The 21,608-nt window shown below is 38.0% G+C and overlaps 1 protein-coding gene across 6 annotated transcripts in view; it reads left to right on the top strand.

The window, feature by feature from the left end:
* matr3l1.1 (matrin 3-like 1.1) overlaps nt 1-21,608 on the top strand; it is a 39,207-nt gene that overhangs the window by 15,680 nt on the left and 1,919 nt on the right. The window contains exons 1-19 of one of the 6 annotated variants that reach the window (XM_053631012.1): nt 5,004-5,078; nt 8,818-9,716; nt 12,040-12,101; nt 12,269-12,307; nt 12,706-12,722; nt 13,122-13,228; nt 13,524-13,585; nt 13,776-13,814; nt 13,911-13,942; nt 14,022-14,077; nt 14,160-14,279; nt 14,615-14,739; nt 15,312-16,296; nt 17,203-17,284; nt 17,391-17,446; nt 18,326-18,469; nt 18,600-18,731; nt 19,458-19,591; nt 19,819-19,876. In XM_053631012.1, the coding sequence (XP_053486987.1) occupies nt 8,928-9,716; nt 12,040-12,101; nt 12,269-12,307; nt 12,706-12,722; nt 13,122-13,228; nt 13,524-13,585; nt 13,776-13,814; nt 13,911-13,942; nt 14,022-14,077; nt 14,160-14,279; nt 14,615-14,739; nt 15,312-16,296; nt 17,203-17,284; nt 17,391-17,446; nt 18,326-18,469; nt 18,600-18,731; nt 19,458-19,591; nt 19,819-19,876 (3,039 nt within the window). In that variant the 5' untranslated portion in view covers nt 5,004-5,078; nt 8,818-8,927. Of the gene's footprint in view, nt 1-1,679; nt 1,984-2,119; nt 2,298-2,620; nt 2,737-2,849; nt 3,170-5,003; nt 5,079-8,817; nt 9,717-12,039; nt 12,102-12,268; nt 12,308-12,705; nt 12,723-13,121; nt 13,229-13,523; nt 13,586-13,775; nt 13,815-13,910; nt 13,943-14,021; nt 14,078-14,159; nt 14,280-14,614; nt 14,740-15,311; nt 16,297-17,202; nt 17,285-17,390; nt 17,447-18,274; nt 18,470-18,599; nt 18,732-19,457; nt 19,592-19,818; nt 19,877-21,608 lie in introns of those variants that run through there. The other 5 variants (XM_053631013.1, XM_053631009.1, XM_053631010.1 and 2 more) reach the window with 5 other exon arrangements.

Here is a 21,608-nt window from a genome sequence, read left to right as displayed (position 1 = left end):
CAAAAAACATATAAAGATATTTGATGTTTTACCTACTCAACTGCATAGTTTTTTTTAATGCAAATCTTTATTTTGAATTTAATGCATGCAACATGTTCCAAAAAAGTTGGGACAGGGGCAATTTAGGACTAATACCGATGCAACAAGTTGAAATAAGAAGGTGATGTGAAACAGGTGAGGCAAGAGCCTTCAAGAGCAAGGATGGGTCGAGGCTCACCAATATGCCAACAGATGCATCAGCGAATAATCAACACTTTGAGAACAACATTCCCCAAAGACAAATCGGTAGGATTTGGGGCATTTCACCATCTACAGTGCACAATATAATAAACAGATTCAAGGAATCCGGTCAAATGTTGGTGCATAAAGGGCAAGGCCGAATATCACTTCTGTCTTAAAAACCGTCATGACTCTCTAATGGATATCCTGACATGGGCTCGGGACTAATTTGGTAAACCTTTTCTCAGTCGACACCATTCGCCGCTGCATCCACAGATGCAAGTTAAGTCTTTACTATGGAAAGCAGAAGCCATACATCAACACTGTCCAGAAGCGCCGCCGACTTCTCTGGGCTCGGTCTCATCTGGGATGGACAGTAACACAGTGGAATCGTGTTTTGTGGTTCGACGAGTCAACATTTCAAATAGTTTTTGGTACAGCCGTTGTGTACTCCGGGTCAAAGAGGAAAAGGACCATCCAAGCTGTTATCAGCGTCAGGTCCAAAAGCCAGCGTCTGTCATGGTATAGGAGTGTGTCAGTCCCCATGGCGTGGGTAACTTGCACATCTGTGAGGGCACCATTAATGCAGAAAGATATGTACACATTTTGGAGCAATATATGCTGCCATCCAGAGCAGGACAACGCCAAACCACATTCTACCTGGATTACAAGCGCATGATTGCGTAAACAGACAGTGCGGGTGCTAACATGGCCTGCCTGCAGTCCTGACCTGTCTCTGACTGAGAATGTGTGGCACATTATAAAGCGCAAAATAAGGCAACAAAGGCCCCGTACAGTTGCGCAGCTGAAGAAATACATAATGGATGAATGGGGGGAAATTTCCAGTTTCATTTTTATTGAACATTTCTGCTGAACATTTCTGCTGAACTAAACATTTCTGTTGAACATTTCTGCTGAACATTGGGGGATGGGGGAAATTTCCACCGGCTAAACTTAATGAACTGGTGTCTTCAGTGACCAAATGCTTAATACGTGTTATTAAAAGAAACGGTGATGTTACACAGTGGTAAACGGTCGACTGTTCCAACTTTTTTAGAGTGTATTGCAGTCATCAGATTTTAAATGGGTATATATATATTTTTTAAAAAATTAAATTTGCAAAGTAAAATTTCAAATAATGTGTTAATAATGTGCTTTCAATATAGTACAGGGTAAATTGAATTTTCACTTTTTTCTGTGTTTTCCATACTGTCACAACTTTTTCGGAATTGGGGTTGTGTATATATAGTATGTTTATGAATATACATGCATGCGTACACACACACGCACAGTAGCTACCGACTAATGATTTTTGCCCATGTCCAAATGTGTATCCTGTATATTTATCCTGTTTATCCTGGAGACTCTGTAGACGGTCTCCATTTATATGCACATTACATTTTTAACCCACTGCATGTAAACATAGCTACTTTATGCTGATTGACTATTTCACATGGCAGACACAGACCCCCAACCGCAGAAGACAAATGGCTAGCCAAGAGAGAGCACTCTGAGGAGAGAGAGGAAAGCCAGAGCAGTTCCTCAGCAAAAACTACCAGTGTGAAGGAAGAGGAACCCCCATCCAAAAAAGCTAAAGAGGAGAGGCCTAGGGAGGAGAAAGCTCTGAGTGTACTACAGGATGAGAAGGAGGAGGTGGCGGTCAAAGCTGAACCTAGTGTGTGTGTAGCGGAAGTGAACAACGTGTATACAGAGGAACACAACACCGATACGACAGAAACTAAGAACATGGAGCTCAAACCACCGGTCAGTATTCAGTGTGCCCTCCTCCCTCCCTCCCTTCCTTCCTTTTTTTTCTGTTCTTATTCATGTCTACATGTGTTGGAAATGGTTCAGGTTTATGTTAAATTTGCTTTTAACTTTCTCTCTCTGCATTGAGCAGAAGGCTCAGAGTGACATTGATGTTCCTCCTACTGAGTCTTCATCTGTTGCATCTTCTGCTGATGTGTCTGAGAAGAGCCACGAGCCGAGTGAAACCCCCACGCCTCCAACTGAGTCCATCAAAAATCCTGAAACCACTGTAGATGTTCTCGGTCCATATGATCCAAACGTCCCAGTGGGTAAGTCATCATTTTAGAGTCAAATGCAAAATCTAAATGAGGGCCTGATCCTGATTACGGATTAATTACAGCACCTTGCATAAATATTTACCCCTTAAACTTTTCCACAAGTTGTAGTATTACAGCCTGGAATTGAAATGGACTTGGTTAATATACAAATTTTGTAAATTGCAAAATAAGCCAAAAGTATGAGTTTTACTCAGATTTAGAATGTGGAAACATATATTATTAGGTGAAAATGTGCCTGAACTACAGTTTTTCCTCTTTGTGCAGAGAAAAATGGTGCTGATTTAATCACTAACAACACTGCACTATTCTTTCAGGTGTGGAGTTTGTGAAGATGGGCTACTATTGTAGGGTGTGTTTCCATTTTTATTCCAATGAAGACACTGCTAAAAAGGTTCACTGCAGTAGTCAGGCACACTATGAGAAACTCAAGGTGATTTCATATGGCTTACATATTTTATTACATGATGAACCTGTATTAAAGACAGAAATCTACAAATGCAGGCTGTATTCATTCAAATTCAACTTGTTTTTTCTGCTTTCTAGAAACACTTGGAAAAGGAGAAGGCCAAAGCACAGAGTAATCGTGAAAAGAACTGAGTATGGAGGAGTGTAGTTGGTACTGCGCAGTATTTGGTTGTGCATGAAACTTAGTTTGCTTAGTCTCTCCTTTTGGAGGATTGATTTTAGTGTCATTTTTAGGTTGATTCTATCACTTACTCATTTACTGTTTTTCTTACATGTGTATTAGAAAAGTCACCTATTCTCAATAGAACGGAGCCCTTTTATGGCTGTTTGCTTCTTGTGAATTTTTTATTTTATTTTGGTTCAACCTCTGATAACATTAAAAACATTCCTCACACTGACTATTTCCTGGTTGTGATGAAATCATGTCTCCTGTAAATATTTTTGCATTGCTTTATTCATTTAATTTTTTTTCAGACAAACTAGTGCAGAGCAGATGGCAGGTAATTCCCTTTCTTATTAATTGTTAACTGAATTATGGTTTTCAGGTCAGATTAAATAATTGTGTACAGTACTTCCTAGTGCTTTACAAATTTCTCCGATTTTCTCATTCTTTACCAGTTTTTCCCTTTCCTTTGAATTATTGGATCTAGATGATTACACTATGAAAATTAGCCCTCTAACCAGTCACTAGGGCTTTTCACACTTGAAATCAGTAACCCTGGGTCATTCGAAACCCTGGCTAAACAGAATCCTGGGTTATCTTGTTTCATGTTTCACACTGTTCCTACTTTACCTGGGGTTAGCAATTAATCCTGGGTATTCATAATCTGACATTTCACACTGTACATTCCTAAAAACTGCGTTAACATTCCAGTTTAAATAATGTAAAATTTTCAACTTTTGTAATAGTCATAACTGTACAAATAAAACTCTCATCTTCACTCCAACTGACGCATTTTCTCTCCCCATTTTACATTTTCACGCATTTGACACTTTAAGCGCAGTTAAATATTGTTGTGTGCTGCAATCACCCTTTCAACAGCAAAATATTACAGTACATAATCCTGATGAACATTTATTCACCAAATGATGCCAATCCGCCCCCTTTCTTTAACATCACTATACATATTTAACCATGATCATTTTGGTGAAGAAAAAATGCTTGTAAGGTGCTCTATTAGTTTATTTATAATTTTAGTGCAGGATTAAAGCATTGACAATTGTCTGCAATAGTAATTCATTATGTTATAATGTTACAATACACTAAATATCAAGTTTGGAACACCACACTTGCAAAATGTTTTCAATATATGGGTGTTTTCTTTATACATTATGAGCAATAAAATAGCATTCGATTCAAGATTAGCCATCACCCAAGTGTGTTCTGGGGAATATTTTTGGCCTTCTGTGTCAAACCACTTTTGGTCATCTCAGTTTGTTTCCTATTTTAGTTTACAGGTTTGTGTGAATACAAATGTAATTGCAGACTAGTAGAAAATAGACCTTACTAAAGAACATACTCAAATCCCACTCTTGTCGATGTACAGACCCAGGCTATTTCTGAGCTGCAGCAGGTCTTTCCACATACTTATTGATCTGCAGGTCAGAGCTGTCTGTAGTGAGAAAGTTTATAGTGTTCCTAGGGTATTTATGTGTGAATAGAAATTTGTTCCCTTGCTCTGTACTAAGTCCAGGTAGATACCTGGTGTTTACGTCCCCACAGATCACCAGAGGTGTCCAAAACATTTCTTCATTTTAGGACAAAGGTGGGGCGGCCCCCACTTTAACTGTTTTTACCAAAAGTACTTGGGAAAGTTATATTGAGGCTACTTTACAATCTTGCCTTGAATGTTTACTTGCAAAAAGGTTAAGGTACGCAGTGGTGAAAACAGTCTGCCTAAAGATGTCTAAAACTTGCTGGCTAAATGAGATTCAAAGGGTACAAATAGCTGTGCTCCCAGATCGACCGCAACCCTGAGCAGAATAAAGCAGTTACTGAACTTGAATGAATGAAAGTAAAACTCGGCTAACACAAGACAAGAAAAGGTAGAGTGACACTAACTACATATTATTACCTCGGTGTCTAAAAATTTATCCTTGCTCTAAAGTAAAAATTAAAAAAAAAAAAATCTAAAACAGCTTTATTGTAGTGAATTTCAACCCTTCGGAGTGATAGTTTGTGTGTGTTGTGTATTTTCACTCAAGTCATATGGAGGCTTTTAATTTGCCTCATAGTCCGGGTTTCTCCTGCAAGCGGAAATTCCTTTAGCTGTCCGGCTACGCTACATTCACTAAATTCAACAAAAGGTATGTTATATTTGTTTGTTTTTGTTTTGTTTGTCTCTATCGCTAGTTTTGGTATTTAATCGAAAGTTACATGGCTGAAGATGAAAAAACAAAGGCTTTCAGTCAGACGTGTAAAAAGTAGCTAGCTAGCTAGCTAGCTATGTAGTACACTGGAGGGACGTCTGGAGCTAATCCTTCAAGTCTTATAGAAAATGTTGATATTTATCCCTTTGAATAATATTTTCCACACGTATATCTATTTGTAGGAAAAATATAAGATATGAATCATCTCTGAATCGCTTGAGACCATTACTGTAATTTAATGTAAACCATTATCCTGATTTCTGTTGCTCGTTATGACTAACTGCCATTCTCAGTGCGGCATGTCTCTGCGAACTCTACACAAAAACCAAAATAAAATAAATAAACTCTAATGAACGCTGCAGCTTTTTTATTTATTTATTTATTTATTTCTTCTTCTTCTTCTTCTTATTATTATTATTATTATTATTATTATTATAAAGGAATATGTTTTAATTTTAAACATCTGGGTTACGCAGCAACAGTCGTAAACTGCATAAATGTAAATAATATTACTATATATTGTCGTTTTTGGTAAACAAACTATAGAATAGCGGTTAAATTTTTTTCCACTGTTTTCACTGATGTGTTTGATGCACGTTATTTCTGCACATGGGCAGGTCATTTATTTTCGAATAAGTAATATTTCAGGGGGGTCCAAATTAATATGACGTGCAATTTTGAGTAATAAAACCAGCTGAATAATCTGAGTGTGTTCTATAAATAATTCACATGAAAGGGTTATATCGATATCTTAAGCTGCTCTACTTTTGACCAAGACGTAACCACGTCTTGAATACTTGAGATATATATATATATATATATAGATATATATATAGATATATATATAGATATATATATAGATAGATATATATATAGATAGATATATATTACACACACACACACATTGAGGCTTGGGGAGTAGCGAAATACATGTAATGTTGTTGTAATCAGGATACAAAAAACTGGTAACTGTAATCCATTAAAAAACAAACTACTCAGATTACAGGTACATTTTGTAAAAAAAAAAAAAAATGAAGGGAGTACTATCAGGATTACAATTTTTTTCATTTAAAACCAAAGAAATGAATCTGTTCACATAACACAATATACACAGCTGCTTGATTATAATTCTCTCTTGCCAGTCTTGGCTCCTGGTGCATGTGCAAATAAATTTAGCCCAAAGTTAAGGAGACTGGACAGACAGGAGACCGTTTACCATTGTGTAACATTACCTTTTCTTTTAATAACACTTATTAAATAGCAAGCAAAATTTTCCCCCATTCATCCATTATGTATTTCTTCAGCTGCGCAACTGTACGGGGCCTTCGTTGCCTTATTTTGCGCTTTATAATGTGCCACACATTCAGTCAGAGACAGGTCAGGACTGCAGGCAGGTCATGCTAGCACCTGTACTCTTTGTTTACACAACCATGCACTTGTAATCCAGGCAGAATGTGGTTTGGCGTTGTCCTGCTCTGGATGGCAGCATATGTTGCTCCAAAATGTGTACATATCTTTCTGCATTAATGGTGCCCTCACAGATGTGCAAGTTACCCACGCCATGGGGACTGGCACACTCCTATACCATGACAGACGCTGGCTTTTGGACCTGACGCTGATAACAGCTTGGATGGTCCCTTTCCTCTTTGGCCCAGAGAACACGACGGCTGTTTTGTCCAAAAACTATTTGAAATGTTGACTCGTCGGACCACTAAACACGATTCCACTGTGCTACTGTCTATGAGACTGAGCCCAGAGAAGTCGGCAGTGCTTCTGGACAGTGTTGATGTATGGCTTCTGCTTTGCATAGTAAAGACTTAACTTGCATCTGTGGGTGCAGCGGCGAATGGTGTTGATGACAAAAGGTTTACAAAAGAATTACCGAGCCTATGTCAGGATATCCACTACAGACTCATGATGGTTTTTAAGACAGTGATGTCTGAGGGATCGAAGATCACGCGTATTCAGAAATGGTTTTCGGCCTTGCCCTTTATGCACCAACATTTGACCGGATTCCTTGAATCTTTTAATTATATTGTGCACTGTAGATGGTGAAATGCCCAAAACCTTACTGATTTGTCTTTAGGGAATGTTCTCAAAGTGCTGGATTATTCGCTGATGCATCTGTTGGCAGATTGGAGCATCCTTGCTCTTGAAGAACTCTGCCTTTCTTTTTTGGAGGCTCCTTATATACTATGATTAGACGATTGCCTCACCTGTTTCACATCACCTTCTTATTTTAACTTGTCACATCGCTATTAGTCCTAAATTGCCCCGTCCCAACTTTTTTGGACCGTGTTGCATGCATCAATTTAAAAATAAACGTTTACCTTCAAAAAACTATGCAGTTGATTAGATAAAACATCAAATACCTTGTCTTTATACATTTTTTGTTTAAATACAAGTCAAAGTACATTTACAAATCACTCCTTTGTTTTTATTAGCATTTTCCATACTGCCCCAACATTTTCGGAATTGGGGTTGTGTATATATGTATATTTACACACACTGCAAGACCTTTACATTTAGTTAGGACCAAAATAACTAGAGTAAGGTCAGTGGGTATTTGCCTTTATGAACTTCTTGGAGCTTGAAAGTTTTGGTTACTTGGACTGTAAATGGAGGGACAGAAATCTCCCAGGTTTCATTCAAACGTTTTCATTTGTGTTCCGAAGATGAACAAAAATCTTATGGGTTTGTAATGACATGAGGGTGAGTAATTGATGACAGAATTTAAATTTTTGGGTGAATTATCCCTTTAACAACTTTAAGTGAGAGTAAAAAGGGGGTGGTGAGGGAGTGACTATTTATAGCTGTTGTAAATTACATGATAACAGGAACTTGTCTTGTGGACGTTCCACAACATTAAATGTAACTGTAAACAGTTAAAGTATGACCTGTTGTTCATTAATAAATGTACAAATTGTAATTGTTGACAAATTGCTGTGGTATAAGAGGAATAATGCTTCAGAATGTAACATTATAAGAAAAGAATAAACTTTGGGGTGGTTACACACGACCATGTTATTGATTATTTGCTAGAACAGCACACCTTTCATCTTTTAGTAATCAGTGCAGTACCAGTAAGGTATTTGTGCAGTCCCAGCATTGATGTGACTTGCTACAGTCTTATCACTGTGGGTAGGAACCACCTGACATGTAGATCTATCAAGTGAATTAGCCAGCCAGCTAGAGAGTCTCACATGTTGGGATGGTCTCTGTGAAACAATAGCCTCTATTCTTATTCTACCTGCTATTTCTTTGTTTGATGAGGAGAATGTGTTCCAATTTGGTGGACTTGTTTGGGCAGCAGCAGGAGTCTAGTCTGCAACATACCTTTTTATTGTGAGAACTCCACAATAATAAACACTTCAATCCTTAAACAGACTAGTGAAGAGAAGACCTTGGTTTGCAGATCTTTACTAAACACATGCCTGGCTTGAAAATTCCTACGAGAACAGGAAACAGCATCTAGCTAGCCTCGCAATTATCAACACACCCATTTCAGAATCCTGGTGTGGTGGTGTGTCAGACATGATTGCTTAATGCACCAGCATCTGAAAGATTATATCTCATTGATGCCTGGAGGTAAGTCTGAGTTTGTTTTCTTGTTACTTGGCAACGAGAAGGACCTTGAGTGCATAATTTTCTTCTTATCTACAACCTTTATCAACAGGTGAATGATAGTCTGCAACTCAACCAACATCAACTCCCCTTGAAAACTGCTCTTGCTGATCAGCTGCTTCCTCTGCTGTTTTGTCATCTGGAAATCTCCAGCCCTGAAGCATGTCTCAGAAATACCCCTACACGAACACAGGGGATGACTTTCTATCACATCAACACATGTATACAGATTCCTACCAGAGACAATCCAATACGTACCGGCCAAGTGTTAGATCCTCGTCTCAGGAGCAAAAATGCTCTACAACATTTTCCAACCGAACTGTAGACTCTCCTGTCAACTTACCCGGGATGGCTTTGTCATTTCTTCACAGCTGTGGACTGGACTCGAGTGACCTTGCCCACCTTGCAGAACTTCCTGAGCATCTCATCACAGTCGAGACGCTTCCCAAACTGCTTTTACAGGTCAAAGAACGTAAATTATCCAGCACTTCATCATCTAGGCCCAGCACAAGTCAGCCTCTTGACGATACCTCGACTCGTGCCTGGGAGGGTAGCAGCCACACCAAACCTGTCGAGTATCCGATCGATCGACCTGCGCACCCAGTGTACCCTCTTCCTCCAGAGCAAGTTCAAACCTGGCAGGACCGCTGGGGGAATCCTCGACGAAGGAGTTCTTTAACCACCGGTACCAGCGGTTCCAGCAGTAAAAGTAGCAGTGCTCCAGACTACATCGTCTCCAAGGACAATGACCCATATAGCAATACCACAGACTCACCAGAGGCCTCGTCACGCACTTTTGTTGATTTCGGACCGAGGCCTCTCCTTTCTCTGAGATTAGAGCCACCTGTTATCGTGCCTACTAGGAAGGAGGCCTCAGACTACAATTGCAAAATTCCCCCGGCTTTTCCTCATGTGTGTTGTCTCTGTGACATTTCTATCCATTCTACAAAGGTAAGTAGCTTCTTTAGTTTTCATGCAGCTATCATTACCACCTCGTCACCAAACCAGCTAAAGATGTAAATTAACATCAGCTTTGGACACTCCGGTAAGTTTATTGGGAAACGCTTTTGCTATAATAACTGTACTGCAGCCCATGAGTGTTGTTGTTCATATATATATATATATTTAATTGTTTAATTTTTTTATTTACAGTGGATATAAAAAGTCCAAACACCCCTGTTAAAATGGCAGGTTTTTGTGACGTACAAAATTAGTTAAACCATGTCGGAACCTTTTTCACCTGTATGGTGAAATTGCAACATATAAAAATCAAAGAAATGTTTCAGGGGGGGACAAAATAAGAAAAACCAAAAACTTCCAATACCCAGGGTTCAAAGTGTGAAAGTGAAGATATTTTGTGAATAAAGACTTAATTTTAGGGGGTTTTTTTGCGCATTCGTATTGCTTAATAAAATTGGGATTAAACCACTGCAGTCACATGGATTACTTTTACGATGCCTTTATGAACTTCTTGGAGCTTGAAAGTTTTGATTACTTGGACTGTAACTAGAGGGACAGAAATCTCCCAGGTTTCATTCAGATATCTTTATTTGTGTTCCGAAGATGAACAAAAGTCTTATGGGTTTGTAACGACATGAGGGTGAGTAATAGATGACAGATTTTAAATTTTTGGGTGAATTATCTCTTTAATAACTTTAAGTGAGAGTAAACAGGGGGTGGTGAGGGAGCGACTGTTTATAGCTCTTGTAACTTACATGATAACAGGAACTTGTCTTGTGGATGTTCCACAACATTAAATGTAACTGTAAACAGTTAAAGTTTGACCTGTTGTTCATTAATAAATGTACAAACTGTAATTGTTGACAGATTGCTGTGGTATAAGAGGAATAATGCTTCAGAATGTAACATTATAAGAAAAGAATAAACTTTTGGATGATTAGACACCACCATGTTATTGATTATTTGCTAGAAACCAAAACAAGATCAAGATTTTGGAATGGCCCAACCTCAGTCCAGATCTAAATCCACTGACAAATGTGTGGGGTGACCTGACGAGGGCTGTGCACAGGAGTTGCCCCGCCAGTTAGACAGGGATATAATTCTTTTGCAAGGAAGAATGGAATAATGTAATATTTTATAATTACAAGTTACAATTATAATGCAAGTCAAGATGTGCCAAACTGATTGATGGACTATTAGCCTAAAAGATTGAATGCTGTGATAAAATCTAAAGGTCAACTTAGTTTAAGGGTGTGCACACTTATGCAACCAGGTTATTATAGAAAAAAATAAAAATGCCCAGAAAATTATTTTATTTTATTTAATTTTTTTTTTTTTTTACAATAAAGGTAGAAAAGGTTCTGACACGATTTATCTTGGTTTCATTTTTTTCATCACAAAAATCTGCCATTTTAACAGGAGTGTGTAGACTTTTTTTTATATCCATTGTAATATATCTATTTCCATATGCAATTTAAATTGGTTTCGTTTTAGTATGGTAATGCTAGTTTAGTAATATTCATTTCTTGTAGTTTTAAGTTCATATTGATATTGTTCCTCCATTTTATATGTGTTTTAGTTAATAATTTTTTAGTTCTATGGTCGGTGAAAATTTTTTGCCAGATCTATTGAGAATAAAAATACACAGATTTGCATTATTTCTAAAAAAAAAAAAAAAAAAAAAAATGTTGCCTAATGCTAATGTTGCCTTTTAACATTTTAACAGTAATCAATCCATATATTCTGGCAGTATGAGGTATTCTGTGAAACCCATGGTTAAGTTTTGGAAAGCTGGTGACTTCCATTAACAACTTCTGCTAAAGATATAAATCCAGCCTGAACTTCAGCTTTTTTTCAGTAATGTTTTTGTATCGAGTAGGTTTGGGACAAAATGTTCCCATCTAATACCATTAAACTTTGCTACTTTCCTTCTGCATTTATTACCTAAAATTCACCATTTTTTTTAAGAATTAAAAAAACAAAAAGCTATTTATATCTGCCTTGTATTTTATTTCATTTATGTTCAGGAGCATTTCTAGTTTTGTTTCATTGTTGCTTTCAATTTAGTTTTTGCTTATGTTAGTTATGAAATGTTCTGTCATTGTTTGTTTGTTAATGAAAATAAGTTTGGTTTTAATAATTTTAAATATAATAATAATAATTTTGGTCTGGAACAAGGAAAAATTACTGCCAGTGGCAAGGCTAATTATCTGGAACATTCTGCGAGACATATTTATTGCACTGTATTTGTTGGAGCTTTATCTAATTCTATACAATGTGGATGTATTTTTGTTTTTCCCCCCACTTTTTGCAGGACTGGCTTTTTCATGTTCGAGGAAGTGAGCATGCTAAAGGTCAACTTCATCTTGTGAGAAAGTAAGTGCGTGCCTCAGCTGTGAAAGCTGTGTGGTATACATTATATTATATTATATTATTAAATGGTTTATTGTTAAAATATTTTGTCTGTTGATGGTCTTAAGTAGACTATATCAGATGCTCAGAATTTACATTGTTGGTGAATTTATCATAAATTTTTTCTGTAGTTACCCAAAGTGGGATCAGACTGTTGAATCTGCGAGAAGGTAAATAAATTATGTAAAAATAATTTTAATCCCATTTCAGTAGTTTTTCATTGATTTGATCAATGAAACAGAACAGAATAAGAACAGGGTTCACCATTTACATTGTTATTACATTGTTATTGTTACACTGACTTAAAACAATGTGTACTGGACAAAACTTGGGATGTGATCATGAATTAATACAGACATCTGGTACATTGGCCCATTCATTTTTATTACTTTTATACTGTTAAACATTAACAAATGAATTTCTTTTGGGATTGTGTTTCTCTCTTTTTTTCCCTCACTATTCTGTGTCCACCTATTCTGCACTTTTTTGTTTTTACCTATTAAAATGTGTTATACCTTTTCAGAAGGAAAGATACACTAACTCTAATGTTATGTTCTTGTAATTTCAGGAATGAAAGCTCAGAAGGTAAATGTCCACATCTCTTCTTGAACTTGTTAAATCTTAGAATCTCATGTTGTGTTTGTGCTGGAGTTGGTTTTCTACTTGCTTTTAACTATGCGCACACAAAATGGCTTTGGATGCATTCGTTCAGTGTGATGACGTTGCACGTGTGAAAGTATTAGCATGACTAATGCGAGTGGTGTAATACCATTGTAAATAATAGTGCCGGAATAGTGCAATGTTCCCAACAGACTGACAAACTTGAGTGTTGTCTCAAAATAGTTTTAAATATTAACATTATCCGAATTCCTACTATGGTTTGTGTAATAAAATAAATACAGTTGAGTTTTTTTACCATGATGTCCATTATTGTACCAATCACTTGGTTTCTTAATGTATTGATTTATTTTAATGTGCTATAAGTTTACAAAGTGCCAACCAGGAAGGAGGCCTCAGACTTCAATGGCACAGTTCCCCCAGTTTTTCCTTACTTGTGTGTTCTCTGCAACATCACTGTCTTTTCTGAAAAGGTAAGTAGTCTTCATAGAGGCAGCATTACTACATTTTCTCATATTTATATACCTAGTATGACAGCTAAAATGTTCAAAGTAACACAGATTTAACACTTGGGGGGGGGGGGGGGGAGACCTGTGAGACCTGTGATGGAATCTGAACATTTCAGTCCTAGGCTGAATAACTAGATCATGTTGCTAGCTACATAAACACATGTACATTTTTTTTTATTCAAGCTTCATGTGATTGATATGATGAACACTACTGAAATTCTGTGCTATCTGATGTATGCAATGTCTTTCTTTTTTGTAGGACTGGTCTGTTCATATTACAGGTGGTCAGCATGCTCAGAGCCAGCTTGACCTTATGGGAAAGTAAGTCATTATTCCATCAGTTTAGTAGCCCTGTTACTGAATGCACTGATACGATGTTTAGATATTTTTCATCAGCTCTAAAATGGATTTTAATTTTACTCAAGAAAATATACAAATAGTCTGTGCCAGTGCATTTATTAAAATACTTTATATAATTATAGTTTTTATAAAAGTGATTACATTTCTGTAGGTACCCAGAGTGGGATGGGACTGTTCGATCTTCTAGAAGGTAAACAAATTTGGTCAATAATTGGAAATGCACTTATTACACAAAGTTGTAAAATACACTTATTTCTTTTAGACTAATCCTTTGTCATTTTATTAGAAATGATGGTCACACGTCCACTGACATAAGAGGTAAAAGTCTCTTCCTTAGCATGTTAACAATATTAGGTTTCAAAATATTATATAGTAATTGTGCTGTATCTTGTACAAGATGAAGCCTCAATCGAAAATACTTCAGACAAGAAGAAGTCACAAGTGAAAGATGAGGTAAGTTGTATGCTGCCATTTATTACTGTATATTTCATTTCTGTAGTTGACCAGCCATTTTGTTTCTGTTTTTGTTTTTTAGCTGAGTTCTCGAGTTGTGAGCTTCACACCATTACCTGTTGGAGAAGGGATCACTGCAGAGTTGACCGCCATTGCTAAACATTTTGGATCTGTCAAAAGATCCTTGTTTCTGCCAAACCGGGTACCAAGTTCATTGCATATGTGGACATTAAATATTCATTAGAGTGGAAATTGGAATTTTAGGTTGAAGTATAAATACGAACATAATTACCATACAGTTAGCACTCACTGTTAAAATGGCTATTAGATTGTAAGATAACATGTTCCCACTCATTTGATTGTGTGATGTAATTCATTTAAAATTGCATATGACTATAAAATCCTCTAAATTCTAAAAAAGGAAACAGCAAAATTAATTAATTTGTAGCTGCAGTCCTGAAGCAAACTGTCAGGTGAGCATTTTTTCCCCCAAAGTTCACTTGTGCCTTCTAATACTTCACTTCATCTCTTCCACAGGGTTTTGTGGAAATGACTTGTTTAACAGGTGCCAAGAAATTGGTTGAACACTACTCAGCCAATCAACTGAAATTAAAAGGCAAATTAATTCAAGTCACTTTCTCTTGTGAATATAACTCACTAAGGTACGTAGTTTTCATGCATTTATATGAATATAGGTGGTCTTCATGCATTTTGTAGCATCTAGCTTGATTATATATTTCAGTTTCCTTCAGTTATTATAATTCAAATTTTATTTGTCTCACACACACAACCATACACAGTACGACATCAAAATAGAATTTACAAAAACAAGAATTTAATTTTATACAGGTAGAAAAGGAAAAATATAAAGCTATAATATAAGGCAGGGGTGTCCAATCTTATCCGCAAAGGGCTGGTGTGGGTGCAGGTTTTAATCCAACCAAGCAGGGGCCACACCTGATTCCACCTGTTTAATCAGTTGATCTTGGCTTTCAATAGACTCAGGTGTGGCTTCTGCTTGGTTGGAATGAAAACCTGCACCCACACCGGCCCTTTCCAGATTAGATTGGACACCCCTGATATAAGGGATATAGAAAATAAATAGCAGCAATAGTATGACTATATTTGGAATAAAGTGCAGATATGAGCAGTAGTATGTGCAATACAATGCTGTGCAAAATCGAGCTGAGGTAGTTGTAATGAAATCGGTATCCTTTCCTTGCTTATGGCCCAGAGAGGCAGAAGTTGGTGACAAAATGCAATCCCGGAGCTCTAACACCCACAGGAGATCAAGCCCAGGCAGGCACAGCATTCAGAAGGACTCTCCTAGTCCAAGGAGAAGACGTTCATCAGAGAAGACCCACTCTAGCCCCAAAAGAACACGCTCATCAGAGAGGACTCATTCTGGGCCCAAGAGAAAACGTTCATCAGAGAGGACTCATTCTAGCCCCAAAAGAACACGCTCCTCAGAGAGGACTCATTCTAGCCCCAAGAGAAGACGCTCGTCAGAGAGGACTCCTTCTAGCCCCAAAACAACACGCTTGTCAGAGAGGACTCATTCTAGCCCAAAAAGAACACGCTCATCAGAGAGGACTCATTCTAGCCCCAAAAGAACACACTCATCAGAGAGGACTCATTCTAGCCCCAAAAGAACACGCTCGTCAGAGAAGACTCATTCTAGCCCCAAGAGAAAACGTTCATCAGAGAGGACTCATTCTAGCCCCAAAAGAACACGCTCATCAGAGAGGACTCATTCTAGCCCCAAAAGAACATGCTCGTCAGAGAGAACCCACTCTTCTAGGAGTCGCAATGTAAAAGAGCGAGAAGATTCTCCAAAACCCAAGGAGAGCTCTAGTACTTCCTCACATTCCTGCCATTCTTCAAGCTCTGCTGCTAAAGATGAAGCTACAAAATCAAGTGCAGATACAGAAGAAAAGAGAATTGTGAGCAACGACTATCTTGAAAGGATAGATTCAGACAGTGACCTTGAAGGGATAGAAGTGATAGCAGATGATGGTGAAGAATTGGTGCATGACATTGATGATTATGAGCCCACAAGTGACCAGGAAAATTTACCATCAATGGATATAACAAATGTTCACCCAATGGAACAAGTCAAAACTGGAAAATATTCTCCAAATGCTGATACATCAGAAACATCAAACAGTATGACGGAGGGCCAAAAGTTTGAAGAACACGAAGACCAGGAATTAAAGGAGGTAATTTTACTGAAACTGTGACGTAAGCAAGTGTATACACTGACTGGCCATGTTATTAGGAACGTCAGTGCACCTGGTCATTCATGCAGTTCTCAAATCAGACAATCATGTGGCATTGCTCATGCGGCTACAGGACAATAGTTTCAGTCAATCATCAGAATGGGGTGAAGGCAGTGGTAGCTCAAAGGTTAAGGCTCTGGGTTACTGATCTGAAGGTTGGGGGTTCAAGCCCCAGCACTTCCAAGCTGCCACTGTTTTGCCCTTGAGCAAGGCCCTTAACCCTCTCTGCTCCAGAGGTGCCATATCATGTGCTCTGACCCCAACTTCCTAACAAGCTGGGATATGTGAAGAAAAGAATTTCACTGTGCTGTAATGTATGTGATGAATAAAGGCTTCTTCTCAATGACTTAGACTGGGGGAAAGGTTGTTAGTGCCAGATGGGCTGGTTTGAGTTTTTCAGCAAATGGAATTTTCATGCAGAGCAGACCCTAAGAGTTTACACAAAATGGTGTGAAAAACAAAAAACATCCGGTAAGTGGTAGTTCTGTCATCAGAACTTTGTTGTGGAGATAGGTCAGGAGAATGAATGCTGATCGCCAGATGTTTTTTGTTTTTCGAACCATTTGGTATAAACTCTATAGACTGTTGTGTGTAAAAATCCTAGAAGATTTTTTAATGGTTGTGTGGCACCAACAACCATGCCATGATTAAAGTCAATAAGATCACATTTTTTCCCCATTCTGATGTTTGATGTGAACTTTTACACGATTTGATGCATTGTACTGCTGTCACATGAATGGATAATTGCATAATGAGCAAGTGTACATGTGCTTCTTATAAAGAGGTCAAAATTTTATGAATTTTAATAATTTACTCTTTTTTTTTTTTTTTTTGGCTTTTTCACAGGAAGAACATGACTTCCCCAAGATCCTTGAAAATTGTGTGACCTTAGATGAATTCACAGAAGAAAATTTTTCAGATTCTCAAGGTCTTCTTTTCACAACTATCAGAACATTGCAGTTTTTTCTTGTTTGTTTAGCTTTTGTAAAGCAGGTCTATAGACTTACAAATAACTGTACTTTTATGCATTTCAGAATCAGATGAACCGAAGCCCTCAATCCAAAAAGCTGAGGTTAGTCACCTGAAGGGGGTGAGGACAGATTAGGTCTTGGATCTTTATTGGAAAGGGTTTAAACAATGTTTTTCATGCTTGTTCAATGAACCATAAACAATTATTGCACATGCTCCTGTGGAACAGTCCTTAAGACACTAACAGTTTACAGGCTGTAGGCAATTAAGGTCACAGTTACAATAACTTGGGACACTAAAGAGACCTTTCGACTAACTCTGAAAAACACCAGAAGAAAAATGCCTAGGGTTCCTGCTCACCTGCGTGAACATGCCATAGGTCTGCTGCAGGGAGACATGAGGACTGCAGCTGTGGCCAGAGCAATAAACTGCAATGTCTGTGATATAATACGCCTAAGACATTGCTACAGGGAGACAGGAAGGACAGCTGATCGTCCTTGCAGTGGAAAAGGACGATCAGCTGTCCTTCCTGTCTCCCTGTAGCAATGTCTTAGGTGTCTTAGGCTTCCCCCCAGACATGATCGAGAACTTGCAAATGCCCTGGTTTAAGAGTAGGGTAACATCTCACAGCAAGAACTGACAAATCTGGTGCAGTCCATGAGGATGAGATGCACTATAGTACTTACAGCAGCTGGAGGGCCACACCACATACTGACTCTTACTTTTGATATTGACCCCCCCCCCTCCGCCCGCCCGCTTTGTTCAGGGACGCATTGTTCCATTTCTATTCGTCAAATGTCTGTGAAACTTGTTCAGTTGTTGAATCTTTTTATGTTTATACAAATATTTACATATGTTAAGAAATTTGCTGGAATTAAAAGCAGTTGAATGTGATGGGACATTTATTTTTTTGTTGTTGTTTATATATATATTTTTTGGAATATTTAAGGACTCATCAGAAGAAGTAACCACATGCACAAATCCTGTCTCCTATATGAAGCAAAGTGATAAAGAATCCGAATCACCAACAAAAGAAAGTACCAGCAAAACAACTGCAGAACCCAACACTTCAGAGAACCTAGAAGACACTGTTGATCAGCCTAAAGAGGAACAGGACACTGAGAGAGTGACCGACGACCTCAAGGTAAGCAAACCTGTTACAATCTCATTTTTATGTATGTAATTCCTTGAAGAATTCAGAAAGGATTTCTTCATTATTATTAGTAGTAGTAGTAGTAATACATCTAGAAGTAACTTTCTCTGAAATATTTAAGGAAACCTTTGGCAAAGTCCTTGAGGTCAGAAATCTACCAAGCGCTGAAGACTATGCAGACTCTGATTTTATGAAGATCATAAAGCGATATGGAGACGTAACCCACCATGTATTGTTTCGCAGTTGCAAAAAGGTAAATAAGAATAAGTCTTCTCCATATTTTAGATAAGCTGCATTTATAATGATGTATTTATATCAGCTGTAGAATTTGAAAATGTTTAAAAAGTGTAATGTTTAGAAAACTTCTGTATTTTGTGCCTCATGCATATTTCAGCATCAAGGGCCTATGTGAGTAAGGAATACAGCACAATGAGGTGTGATGTTAAAGGAAAATAATCTGGAAGTCTTATTTTCAAATAACAACCCAATTATACTTTTTTTTCATTAATTAAGGAATGATTTATCATACTTTCAATTTATGTTTATGGTTAATGTTGTGGAACATCAAACAAGTCAGTTTCTATTACCACTTAGATTGTATCAGTTATAAAAAGTTCTTCCCTGACCAGTTCTCTTTTTTTTCTCTCACTGGAAGTTAACGAGACAAAAAAAGAAAATTGTTTCTTTATATGAAAGCACTACGGACAGAGCTGCTGTTATAGAATATAAATCAACACCTTCTGTACAATCAGATTTGAGAATTCAGCAGCACTGTGGTATATGGTGTATTTAAATAATGGACATTTTTGTCAGTTACAGAATCTTGTATGTGTTTTTTCTCTTGCTCCCCTTACCAGAAAATGCACCAGGAGACTTATTTTAACACTTTTAATAATTATTTGCTTGGTTGAAAAGTCTTAGCATTTTATTCACTATTTTAAGAACTGTAACTTGGTTGTTAAAATAACTTTTCTTACAGGGGTTTATTGAGATGGCGCTCACATCTGATGCTGAGAGAATCGCAGCTGATTCTAAAAATCAAGATATTGTACTACGCGGTAACATCTTGAAGATTAAAGTGTCTGAGAAATACTGCCATGTACCAGGAGAAGGGTAATTATTTTAAGTATATTAATCCTATATAACTGCAAGTAGAAGAATTCATGAGAGATATTTGACATGGCTAAAAAAGCTTGAATGAGAGGGCTAACAAGGGAATGTACTGTTAAGATGCGTCTTGTGATGGTTTTAAAGGAGTTGACCCATGTTATTAAATGGTTGTCAATCTCATAATGCAAAAGTTCAAGGCTCATGTCTTGCTTGTTCTTGTCTTTCTCTAGTTTTAGTGTTGATTCTGATTCTGATGATGAAGAGATCAGAAAAGGAGAAATATCTAAGGTGAGTACAGATCCTTGTCGAGGACATGGTGTAGGTTAGCAATAGCTTCCTTCCTGTTTATCATACAGAGATGTTACTTACACGTTCTTAAGATTCCTCACGAACTTAAATGTTCACAAATCAAGGCCATTTTTGGCTAGCTACAATTTTTGCCACCAGACCATCGGTGTGTCCGTTTGAGATTCTTGTTAGTGCGATATCTCATGAGTAAGTGGTTTGAGTGTTTTGTAGGATTTAAATGGAATTGTCTGAAATTGTTTTTCTTCAATAGCTTCCTTTCTGTTCCTAAAGTATAACTGAAGAGTATTTCTGGCATACAAATTGGTTGAGGTTCTACTTCCTGGCCATTTATCTACACACTAATAATCCAATGACAAAGAAAATACAGTGAGGGAAAAAAGTATTTGATCCCCTGCTGATTTTGTACGTTTGCCCACTGACAAAGAAATGATCAGTCTATAATTTTAATGGTAGATTTATTTGAACAGTGAGAGACAGAATAACAACAAGAAAATCCAGAAAAACGCATGTCAAAAATGTTATAAATTGATTTGCATTTTAATGAGGGAAATAAGTATTTGACCCCCTCTCAATCAGAAAGATTTCTGGCTCCCAGGCGTCTTTTATACAGGTAACGAGCTGAGATTAGGAGCACACTCTTAAAGGGAGTGCTCCTAATCTCAGCTTGTTACCTGTATGAAAGACACCTGTCCACAGAAGCAATCAATCAATCAGATTCCAAACTCTCCACCATGGCCAAGACCAAACAGCTCTCCAAGGATGTCAGGGACAAGATTGTAGACCTACACAAGTCTGGAATGGGCTACAAGACCATTGCCAAGCAGCTTGGTGAGAAGGTGACAACAGTTGGTGCGATTATGCACAAATGGAAGAAACACAAAAGAACTGTCAATCTCCCTCGGCCTGGGGCTCCATGCAAGATCTCACCTCGTGGAGTTGCAATGATCATGAGAACAGTGAGGAATCAGCCCAGAACTACACGGGAGGATCTTGTCAATGATCTCAAGGCAGCTGGGACCATAGTCACCAAGAAAACAATTGGTAACACACTACGCCGTGAAGGACTCAAATCCTGCAGCACCCGCAAGGTCCCCCCGCTCAAGAAAGCACATATACATGCCCATCTGAAGTTTGCCAATGAACATCTGAATGATTCAGAGGACAACTGGGCTGAAAGTGTTGTGGTCAGATGAGACCAAAATGGAGCTCTTTGGCATCAACTCAACTCGCCGTGTTTGGAGGAGGAGGAATGCTGCCTATGACCCCAAGAACACCATCCCCACCGTCAAACATGGAGGTGGAAACATGCTTTGGGGGTGTTTTTCTGCTAAGGGGACAGGACAACTTCACCACATCAAAGGGACGATGGACGGGGCCATGTACCGTCAAATCTTGGGTGAGAACCTCCTTCCCTCAGCCAGGGCATTGAAAATGGGTCATGGATGGGTATTCCAGCATGACATTGACCCAAAACACACAGCCAAGGCAACAAAGGAGTGGCTCAAGAAGAAGCACATTAAGGTCCTGGAGTGGCCTAGCCAGTCTCCAGACCTTAATCCCATAGAAAACCTGTGGAGGGAGCTGAAGGTTCGAGTTGTCAAACGTCAGCCTTGAAACCTTAATGACTTGGAGAAGATCTGCAAAGAGGAGTGGGACAAAATCCCTCCTGACATGTGTGCAAACCTGGTGGCCAACTACAAGAAACGTCTGA

The sequence above is a fragment of the Ictalurus furcatus genome, chromosome 8 (assembly GCF_023375685.1).
Source record: "Ictalurus furcatus strain D&B chromosome 8, Billie_1.0, whole genome shotgun sequence".
Taxonomy (NCBI): domain Eukaryota; kingdom Metazoa; phylum Chordata; class Actinopteri; order Siluriformes; family Ictaluridae; genus Ictalurus; species Ictalurus furcatus.
The sequence above is the reverse complement of the archived record's forward strand: the minus strand, read 5'-3'. Positions and strand labels throughout refer to the sequence as shown.